We start from the raw sequence: 11,974 nt of genomic DNA, 5'->3' as shown, positions 1-11,974 counted from the left end.
TTAGTTTTACTATTATTTTTGATACACTTAAAACACAGGGAGGACATTATCATTGTTGTAATCTCAAAACACAGCCTGGGGTTTGCATTTTAATCATCGTGAGTGCAACATATCAGTCTGTGTTTTGGCTGGTTATCTCCTGATGGTTCAGTTGCTCGTCAGGTCTGAATGACGTAGTTGACCTAAAATAGCTCCATGCCAATAGTCACGAAACAGTCCGTTTCATGTTCTGATTGGCTTTTTGTCCACCGGGGTTTATACTAGCATAATTTACATGAGAATGAGGAAACAATGATGTCTGAGGCTCACAGTATGGTCATTTCCAAATAGTGATCTCTTATTATTCGACTAGGACTAGAAACTAACACCAAAAGAAGGCTAAGTTTCTTTGAAAACGAGTATCTACAACACATTTCTATATTTTGAGCATTACGGACCCAACGGTTTTCTCTCTAAGAAAAAAAAGGGAGATTAGGGTCTCAAAACACATTATTATCAATGGTGAATGGTAATCTTCATCCATTTTGTGTATATTTTAGTGATGTTGTATTTTTTAATATGCACAGATCATATTTTAGTAGGGATGAACCGATACCACTTTTTTACGATCTCGCAGATACAGAGTACCGATTCTGATACTTCCTAGATTTGGTTTTAATGAAAGGGCAATTAATTTAAAGGAAGTTTTATTTTTTGAATGTAGCAAAGATGAACACAAAAGTCTTTACCAGAAGGCTATTCCAAGACAAAAATACACACATTGTTGATAACCCTGTAAAATGATAAACCTTATCGATCACAAATTAGACAAGGTCTTTTAAAGGATAAGTTATCCTTGCGCTGACATACGTCCACAACTTCACATTACATAATCAAGTGTGTGCATCGTATGTTAACTTATGGAGTCACCCTCCAATGATAATGCATATTGGGGGCACATAAAACCCTGTAATGCACAGATCTATTCGAGAGTCCTGCCATTATTCCATGGGTCAGGTAATTAAAAAGTTGAATTATATGGATGGGTCACGGGTGGATACAATCAATAGTTGGTTATGCAAACTTTGATTACTTTCTCTAAAATATTAAGATGTTTTAAGCAATTTTATCTTGACATACTGCTACAAATAGGCTTACTCTCACAGGATCATATTACATATTTGGTTTACTCTTCAGTATCAATTTGTTAATAATGTATTTTAAACGGATTGTTTATAAGGACTAAGCTGTTAATATACAGTATAATACATTAATTAATACATTAAAGCCAGGTAGGACAACAAATCACATCCAAGTAGTGAAATGCTGTTGAGTGGTCTCGCTGCGTGGTATCAGCATTTCATGTACGATACGAGTATGAGTATTTTAACCAAGTATTGACTCAATACCCGATACTGGTATCGGTATCCATGCATCCCTATATTTTAGCATTCTCTGGTGACACTTTGACAAAAAAAAAAAAACACCAATAACAAACATGCATATTAAACACGAAGTGTCATGTAGGTAGCCAATGTCAATCCGTACTCTTTACAAATGCTGTGCATAACTGCATAATTTAGTCTACATTATATGCTTGCACTGAAAGTTTATGATCGAAAAATAAAATAGTAAAGGATAAAAAAACCATTGAAAATCTTTTTTTTAATAAATCAAATCATGGGTAATAATTACAACTTTTGGCACAAGCTACAAAGAGAAGGTACTTCCATACATGGTGTATTTTGCTGTTGAGGTGAGTGTATAAGTGTGTGTGAGTAACTGGGTCATGTAGATAGCGGTGCAGATCAGGCATATTTGCCAGAGTATCTCATATGTCACCTGTATTGTTCCCTTTCACTGCAAGTATGCTCAATATGCCCCGGGCAAGAGCTCAACGCAGCATGTGAAAGCTAGACAACTGGCAGTTACACAGACAAACCTTTAAAAACACACACAAACCAAACCACACAGGAGAACGAACGAAGACAGACACAATTCAATATAAAAGCAGAACAGCTCGACAAACATATAAAGATATTTCAATAGTCTTTCATCAAATCATTTCATGAAATTAATTAGTGCTGCTGGATGGACTGATCCTGCTTACACATAATTCACCCTTCCCTTCCCCCCAAATCCCCAGATCTGAGAACTGATGAAAAACACTGTGAACAAACACCGCGATGTGAGAAGGTTTCTGTCTGTGCAAGTCAACATGTCGCCACCTTCGATTAGAAGTGCAGATACGAGATTCCCAAGAAACCCCTGATGGATGAAGGAACTCAATCAACACCCAGGTCTGATATGCTTTGTGCTTGGCAAAAGGGCGATGTGGGTTCCGTGGCAACCGTGTGCCAAGGAGGGGGAGGAGTCGGTTTTTAGCCTCATCCTGGCCTATTTGTGCAAGTGAGGGCAGATGATGTCAATGTCCAGTAAACAGGTTGCACTGTATAGCTAGGGCCAACGATTCAGAGGAGACGACCGAAAGAGAACTGCTGGGCATAAACCTGTAAAATACTGAGTGCAATCGATAACTGTAATGTAAGCTGTAATGCAGTGGAAAGACATTAAGGAAACTGTAGGCCTTTAAAGCTCATTATATGCAGCTAAAGCAACACTCCCGGTGAAATGTGTTTTAAGAATTTGGAGCTGGTTTGTAATGGACTGGATATAATGTCAGGGCCATAAAATATTTGTGAAATTAACAAGGATAGTCGGGACAACAAAACGGAGGGGAAGGAAACTTGTGAAAAGAAGGTGAAGGAAGCAGAGTGACAACAGCAGGGGGACAATGCAAGGAAGGAGAACGAATAAACCCAAAAAAGACAAGAGTAAACGAATGGCTACATCAGCAGAAGTTCTGCTTGCCATGGGCGACCTTCTATTTATAGATGACACCCCTGTAAAAACTTGGTAACTGAACATGTAATGTAATGTATAGTTTTAATATAGTGCATTTACTGTGTATGGCCATACACCCAAAGCGCTTCACAATCATGAGAGGGGTCTCTACAAACCACCACCAGTGTGCAGCATCCACTTGGATGATGTGACGGCAGCCACAGGACAATGGCGCCAGTGCGCTCACCACACATCAGCTATTGTTTGAGTGGAGAGACATTGATAGAGCCAATTTAGTGTATGGGGATGATTGGGAGGCCATGATCATAAGGGTTAATGGGGAGGAATTTGGCCTTTACGAGAAGTGCCATGGGATTTTTAATGACCAACAGAGAGTCAGGACCTTGGTTTAACGTCTAATCTGAAAGACGACAGTCACTGACAGTTCAGTTTCCCCTTCACTATACTGGGGCATTAGGACTCACAAAGACCGCAGGTTGAGTACCTCCTGCTGGTCTTACTAACATTACTTTCAACAGCAACCTAGTTTTCCTATGTGGCCTCCCATCCAGGTATTGACCTGGCTCAGCCCTGCTTAGCTTCAGTTAGTAACCGGTCTTGGGCTGCAAGTAGATATCCCTATAGAAAGGGTTAGGTACCAAACTAGGTGCCATATACCTTTATAACAGATATGTATTTGAACTATGTCAGAAAGCAGATTTCAGGGTCACTTAAATGCCTAAATTGTTGAATAAATTCAGAGATTAGAACAGAATAGAAGATTGGAAATATTTTACTATATTTCTTTTTACAAAGAAGTAAATAGGCTACATTTTTATTGAAACAATACACTTATTTGAAAATGAGCCCACTTTACAATTATCCTAGAGTTAAACAGTTGAGTTTTAACAATTGTACAGTTTTTTTTTAATCGAACAGTTTTTATTGTATTCAGCCAATCTCCACGTCTGGCAGGACTACATTTATGTTAGCTTATCATAATTCATTGAATCAGATTAGACCAGTAGCATCTTTCTAGCATCTGGTTGAGTTTTACCATTTTTTCAATCCATTCAGCGGATTGCCGATCTCAGCAACGCCTTTAGCTTAGCTTATCATAGATCTTAGAATCTGATTAGACCTTTAGACAAACAGTTTGAAAAAAGTTTGATTATTTTCCTTTGTAAAGCTTAACTCTACTGTAGTTACAGTGTGTACTAACTCTCTACGTCAACATTTCTAAGCACTAATCACCTTATTCTTCGCGTATGAGCGGGCACAGCCATTTGAATCTTTTTAGCTTGAGACTTTCAGTCTCATTCACCTCCATTCATTTTTAGAGGTTAAAAAGAGCTGACATTTCCTTATTGTATTACTCTGCTTTGTCAGTATAATTATGCAAACACTAGTTTGTAGAGCATGTAGTTTGAACATTTTCTGCGGTTTATTATTCCTAGTCATTTCTCCCATGGGCCACTAAATTACAAGTTCTAAAACAATCGCAAAAACGAGCGCACTACAGAAGAGGAGTAAATGAGCTGAAGGTGTTGCTGAGATCGGCGATCGGCTGATTGGATTGAAAATGGTAAAACTCAACTGTTTTACTCTAAGGGACTTGTAAAATGAGCAAACTTCCAAAAATAGTGGAGTGTTCCTTTAAATCAATGAACCCCAAGTATTACAACTGTAACTTATAATATAAACCTGCTTGCTATATGTGTGCAGGCCAACTTTTCTAACCGTCACACATGTTGAATCATTTGAATGTTGAATCATGTTTGCACTAATTTGTCCAGAAATAAAGATAGCGGGGCAATTGCTTGTTTCACAGTAAGAAAATAAATGAATAAATGTAATGACACTGTTAAAGACAGCAGTAATCATAGACGTGATGAGTTGTCAAGCACATGTGTGAAGACATAATGAATATGAGCTACTACATTACTTTAAACAAGTACAAAAACAAGAAGAGGTTTATTTTTAACATTTTGCCAGTGCAGGAAAATATGGTCATAGTTATACTAGTTCCGTTTAATTAATGCTTTGTATTTGTGTATACTTTTTAACTTAATATATTTCAAATTTAAATATATTTGTAAAAAGAGACATACAGTATTTACAGCAAAGAAAGATGGTCATGGATGAGCTAAGTATTCAAAACGTATTATCATGGTAGTATGAAGCAGAGTAAGGCTGACTGCCATCAAAGCTAACAAGAGCACTGAAGCAATTGTTGATGAGAGAAGAACATGCAAACAGAAGCAGAGCTTTTATTATGCCACAGTCGACAAGTTCTTCTGGTTGTGATCATGTGGAGAAGATCACGATGTGTTTTTTCACTTTATCATACTAAATACATTTTAAGGTTCTTTTATAATGTTGCTCTGTGCAGTCTGAAAAATGCACAACATATTACAACAGTGTTTGGTGTTGCTTTATTCTCTATAATATTGTTCTCATATTAGCATGGCAACACATGACAACATGAAAATTATTGTACATATTGTGTATTTAAATGAAAAAAAAATATTTTCTCTGGTGTTTTCCAACTTTTCTTGTGAATAGTATTGGTTAAGGCACCGTTTCTGCACTAATTCCATGTTAAAAGTATCAATTTAGCACCACTATCGCAAGGAAACAAAACGTTACTCAACCCAACCTTTAGATAAGGGCCACTTTCGCTGGTGATAATGGGATTGTTGCTAACTTGAGCTAAGGGTGTCGTGGATGATCTTTGCAGGGTCAGACATTCCATAAAGGGGCTGATGGAAGGCTTGTAAATTATTCAGTCCGTTCCTGCCTCACACAACAAAGACGGGAGGCTGTGTCTCAGTAGAGTCTGAGAAGCATCTACAAAGACCAAGATCCAATTACCTCTTCCGTTAAATGCTACACAGACAGCTAACAAGTCACTCAAACCGAACTCCCTATCGGCTAAGGGTTGAGAAAAAAAATGTGTGCACCCAAAAGTGGCGTAATTTCTAAAAATCCTTGCTGCGTCGTATACAAGAAGACCACAGCGTGTGGATGTGGAACAATTACAAGCCACAAACCCAACAGAGAAGTGGTAAAGCAACAAATATGACACAACAGCGTCTTCTTTAGAGTCTGAGGTCCTGGTTGGTTGCTTTTTTCCTCTGAACAGTTTTGTAACACTGTGGCTACTATTTCTCTACAAGTTTGTTTGTGTTTGTTGAGTCAGAGGAGTCATCTAAATTAGTAAGCATGCTTCCCTTGTTCCAAAGCTCCACCTGTATGGGTAACAGTGGGAGTGAATGTACAGATGAAGCTCATTGGATATGAACAGTGTGGGTTTCTCAGGAGACGTCTGGCTCCAGCCTCTGGTGCTCAAATGACGAGCCAAGAAACAAATGTCCTCCCAAAAATTAGCCTTGTTTGGTTTCCTTTTTAGTCTCAGGCACACTAAGTTTATTCATTCATTTGGGATGTCACTAGAAACTTTTAGGTTTACAACCTAAGGCTCCATCTATGATGTATTCTAACAGAAATAAATGCTTAAACAAATATCATATTATCAATGAGTTTGCGTAACATCTGAGGGGATCCAAACTGAAATCCCTATATCTATGCAAATTAACTATTGAGCATTAATATTTACAATACCAAAATAAATGTTTGTTAAGAACAAAAGCTAAAATGTTATCAAGATCTTATTTTATGTATCTTAGTTTCTCCTAGCGCTGGGTGATATATCAAGATCTGGGGATATATCGATATAATTCCCCAACACGATGCGGGATTATCCAATATTATTCATATCAATATGGTTTGAGGCCACACGTGCGCATTCAGCGCAAAACACACTTCTCCAAGGTAGCACGCAAGCTCTACTTGCACAAACGTGCACTTGCGCAAATAACCGATTCACTCCATGAACACTCCGTGTCCATCACTGACACGACATGGAGGAATATGCAGCGCCGGTGTTGTATCAAAATTTGACTCCCGGATAAATCTGCCTCCCTCACGTGCTCGCGCATCACACAGCGCCTGCAGCTGTCACAGAGGTTTATCATTTTTTCCGCAATTGACAGCAAGAACGAACATAGAAGCCTTGTCAAATTGATGAGCAGCACCTGAATGTTTTCAAAAGAATTAAAAATGCCAAAATGGGACGAATTTATACTCCATTTTCAAAGTGTAACCAGCTCATAATCACTGATCATAAGTTCAGTATTTATTACATGACGATCTTTTCTTTACATTTATGTTATAACACATTTAGCTGTGTTCTGGTCTGTAAACCGGCATTTCACTACACTACTCTGAACTAAACAGTAACTAAAAAAACATACAGCTGATTTGTTTGTTGTGTTTATAAATCACACAACTGTGGTATACAGGGTTACTTACAAAAACACTGTAATTGTGACATGAAATACTGTGTTTCATATTTACATTTATTGTGGTTCTTTTCTGTCCTTCAAAACTTTTTGTTGTGTTACTATTTTAAGTGTGTTCCTTTTTTGCCTTGACAATTGAGCTGTTTTCTATGGTTCTGTTAACTTTGTTATTTACACAACAGCACAGTAGTGCTGTGTATAGTGTTAAGCAGGGAAACAAAAAACATTTATTTATCAAAGACTTTTTTATAATTTGAAATGTTGTGCAACTTATAGTTTTAAGCAGGAGAAAAAAACTGTACTGTATTTTATTTATTAAAGATATTGTGTAGCTGTTTATTTGTAAACAGGGAGGGAAACCCGTGTTTGAATTAAACTTTGCTCAAAAAATGTTTACTTGAGAGTTAAAGCCTTTATTAAAACTTTATTAAACATTTACGTGAAAATACCTGATATATATATTGTATACCATCATTCCTCCTGAAAATACCAGGATATGATTTTTTGCCCATATTGCCCAGCCCTAGTTTCTCCCGGTTTTTTTTTTAAACTGTGCCCATTGGCATACAAAGCAGCATATTTGACAGTCAACAGATTTTACTATTAGACCAATGTGTTAAAAACAACATAATGCTGCTGCCATTTTTCCAGAGCCATTTTTATTGTCATTGACAAAATGCTGTTTTACTCTGTAAACATAAATTCATGGCATTCTTTATTTAGATTTTCCATCCATTTAACGGTAGCCTTTACTCCTAAATAAATTAATTAAATAAATAATATTATTAATAATAAAATCTTTCTAAAAATAAAAAGGTTTTATGAAATCAACAGTCCAATTAAAATTCTGATCTGTACTTTTAAATGATCAATTCAACTTATATAACTTGATAAAATCGATATCTGTAATTACACTGTTTGTCATCCTGAGAAAATGGTTGATGGTCACCTAGTTACGAGAGACGCCAGGGGAGCTTGAGCGCAATGAAAATGGTGAAGGAAACCACGTGGTTGTCACTTCAGATCAGAATAACAACACATGAAAATGAGAGCCGTGTAGCAGCAGTGAGGAGATTGTAAAAAAAATGGATGAAAGAATGTTGCTAGAGTGGCTTTTTGGTTTCTTTTCTTTTGCATCCCAGCCACTAGCACCCCATCTAAGATTTTTTAGCATAGGGGTAATGTAGTCAAATTATAAAGTTCCAATATGCAGTGGTGCCTTTACTTGAAAGCTCAGATTTGATTATCATAATTACTGTCGTTTACGGAGTTTGAGGTTTACCTTTACCATTGCGCAAACTTTGTAACACTTTATTTATCAAGATTAAGATTCTCTTTAACACTTATGTTTATTTCATTATAAAGACATAAGATTTTTTGTTTAAATATTGTTTTTGACTAGTTGTCTTAGCAAAGTGAATAAATAAAAATAAAGTGGTTACATATGGAAAAAAATCCTATTATTCCTAATTGTATTGTTAAAAATATTCAATAATTACCAATACCTAATTATATGAAGCTATATGAAATTTTTTTGCAATATCGCCCAGTCCTTATCCAACTTTGAATGGCATACAACCTAGATCACCAGCCACCTTCACCCTCTGTCCACAGCGATCATGTCTTTAAAGCAAACTCTGGAAAGCAAACTAAATGAGACATGGCAGTTGAAGATTGTAGTTCTGTGCCTCTCTAGAAAATTGGACATACCAGAGATTCTATGTCTGAATCAATGTTTTCAAGCATGTCTGTGGGTATGAAGCCTGACAAAACATTCAGCTCCAATTATGTCAGATGCGTTTGCCATGATTAACATATGGCCGAAACTGCCCTTTTGCTGCCATTTTTGTATGACTGGCATAGAGTAAGCAGTATTACCCTTTCACTGGCCAAAACCAGACTAACAAATAAAAGAGCATCATACACCATTTGTGATGTTAACAATAGCATTTTAAAGATCAGCAAACTGGTTTAGCATGCAACACATTTTTTCAATTTCCCTAAATGTTTCCCTTTAATGCACAGGTGGGATAAATGCCTGGTGAACTCAGGATGTTTTTTGATTAGGCAGATTGTCAGTCGTGATGGGGGAATGCAAAGATTAAATTGATTTCCTTCTCACTCTCTCGCTTGACACATTTGCAGCATGAGTTGCCAGTGACAGGAGGGGAAGATTGACCAATGCAGTGACATAATCGATATATGCTGACCTTTCCCTGGGTGTCTAACGACCAAATATACAAAACACTCCCCACTACACCCTCTCAGCTGGGTAAAGATTATATAACAAACGAACTTATAATTCCAGGCATGATTAGATTGCTAAGTGAATCTCAGACTGTTTTTCCATGACACTGAAACCTACAACACCGCAGCATCAAAACGTTCAACATTGAGACACTGTATTTGTAGTTCTTATGCACTATTATAAACCCTTTAAAACACAAATGAATGTGTAAATGTATGCATTGCCATGTAGCCCATTTTCACTTAGAAAATATCATAGGAATTATTCTCTAGAGACCCATTAGACTCTAATGAAAACCAGAGAACTGAGCCTCACAGAATGGGCCTATTACATACAACTGGACAAAATCTAAAACAAGGTGACTGGGAGAGTTAAACACATCTCCATGGTTTTGCTGCCCTATGGCTATCAAAATTATTCCAGAGAGATGCCAAGATAAATGATGTGTTGAAACATTACACTTCAAGCAAACAATGTGTCACATTCGCTTTACAGCTTGCATAATTAAGAATTGATTATTTCCTTCTCTGACACGGTAGTGCTTACGTCTCATAAAGGCAATTTGCTAACCAGCTTCACTTGATGGAAACTGCAAATGTGATCTGGATTTGACAGTGGCAGAACATGTTTTGGTCAAGAAATGGGAAAACCCCCAGAGCGTGAGAACTGAGCTGGGAAACAAGGGGCTTTGCTGGGGAGAAGCTGCAACAAACCAGCCCCAGTGAAAACGATGGCCTACACAATAGATCAGAGATTCTCAATTCTGTAAAATTATTTTGTAAGTCTCCACGTTAGCTTGGAGTAGCAATCAAATGGTTAAATAAATCAGGTTTGACAAATAAAAGTAGACACCCATGATGTCCAGTGTTGGGCTACTTTAGGATTGAGAAACACTGGTTAATATAGTCTAGTGGTTCTCAATCCCAGTTCAGAAGTGCTCCAGAACCTCAGCTGTGAGGGAATAGTAACACCCAGTGTTGTGTTGAGATTTGAACGATTTTATATGTCAATAAATTGTGAGATAAACATACCCAATCTTCAAAGTGCCTACTACCATTCTGCAGCAGGTCTTCAAACTGTATAGTGCAGTTGGCCACAAAGTCATCATAACCGATGGGTGCATCGTGAAAGACAGAAAGTTCGATTTTCTTCCCATCATAAACCTCTGTTACGAACTCATCATTCCAAGCCGGACTGTTAGTCTTCTGCTTGGTAGAAGTTTGTCCCACTCGGGAATCATCCACATTGAGGGCGATATACGTGTCCAGGAGGAAGGTCTGGGTCTTCGGACCCACAGCGTGCCGGAGAGACCATGCGGTGGGTTTCAGATCCAGAGCTTCACAAACCTTGATCTTCAACACTCCATTAAAAACCACCATGATGACGCTCAGTCGAGATGCAGCTGGCTTCTTTGAGAAAACAGACGGCTTCAAAAGCAGGTTTTGATTCAGGGGGTCGCTATACCCGTAGATGTCATCACGTCATCAGTATACATGCATGTATAGATGGATGCGGTGATGATTTAATCCCCCAAACCACTAGACGGATCAACGTGATTCTCTCATTTGAGCAGAACAATCAAATAGGATGCAAAAACGCGATATGCAAAACCAGAGGCTCCTGTTTTTGTTTACGGTCCGTCTTTCCACGTAATGGGAAGCATACGTAAACAATCCAATTCCCTACGTCTGGAATAGCGCTGAGTGAGAGAAACGAGAGTCCGATAGACTGAATATCGGTAATAGCAATGAGGAAGATAGCCCAAATGTGATGGTCTTCAGCGGAGCTCGTCTTGTACTATTGGTTTTCCAATAGGCGTTGAGTGGGAGAGGCGTTTGGGATTCCTCCTCCCAGTGTGCTGCCGATCCGCGCGGAGACTATTGCCATCCACTTGCCGAGATATTTAGCCGCTTCTTTTCTTTGTTGATTTGAGAAGGCGAAACCATTTGAGCTACACGCTCATGTAGTCTTTTGCGCTGCAGCCTTCCTCCCTGTTCACCCTCTCCGTCTCTCTCTCTGTCTCTCCCTCCCTGCGCTCGAGCGCCAGTTCAGGAAATGCGCAAAACACGTCAGATGATTTAAGCCGCGCCGCGTCCACTCTGCGCCGGATGGGGGAGCGTGTGTGTTCAGACAGAGGAGCAGCAGCGTGGGGAACAGAGGGAGGCAACCGAGGGCTGGATCAAAACAGTATGTTTGGCCCAAATCATGTCCAAGGGAGCTACCTGTGATGGCTAGATTGTAAAGACGAATAATAAAAAATATGTTGGACTGGTTTGTCGGGTTTTTAAGAACACGCTACAATCTTTAAGATGCCTGTGGACTTTTAAAATATATAAATATGTAATCATCGTGTATTGTAAATGTCATCGATACAGGCGACTAGTATACAGATATAGTTGGTAAATGGGTCTTAAGTATTTTAGTTTTTCTTAAGTTAGTCCTCCTACTTTCTTTCTGACTTACTCTTTTCTCCACTGTACTTGTTTCAGCTGTTCTGCATTCTACACTGATTTTAGGTATAATGCTTATTTATTTAGTT

General features: G+C 38.2%; 1 protein-coding gene across 2 annotated transcripts in view; it reads right to left on the bottom strand.

Annotated features, from left to right (window-relative positions):
• The window catches only part of prkcea (protein kinase C, epsilon a), a 130,229-nt gene extending 118,744 nt beyond the window's left edge, over positions 1–11,485 (bottom strand). For both annotated transcript variants that reach the window (XM_005156293.6, XM_005156295.6), the window contains exon 1: positions 10,467–11,485. In XM_005156293.6, the coding sequence (XP_005156350.1) occupies positions 10,467–10,814 (348 nt within the window). In that variant the 5' untranslated portion in view covers positions 10,815–11,485. The remainder of the gene's footprint in view (positions 1–10,466) is intronic.
• Positions 11,486–11,974: the final 489 nt, after the last annotated feature.

The sequence above is a fragment of the Danio rerio genome, chromosome 12, assembly GCF_049306965.1.
Source record: "Danio rerio strain Tuebingen ecotype United States chromosome 12, GRCz12tu, whole genome shotgun sequence".
NCBI lineage: Eukaryota > Metazoa > Chordata > Actinopteri > Cypriniformes > Danionidae > Danio > Danio rerio.
The sequence above is the reverse complement of the archived record's forward strand: the minus strand, read 5'-3'. Positions and strand labels throughout refer to the sequence as shown.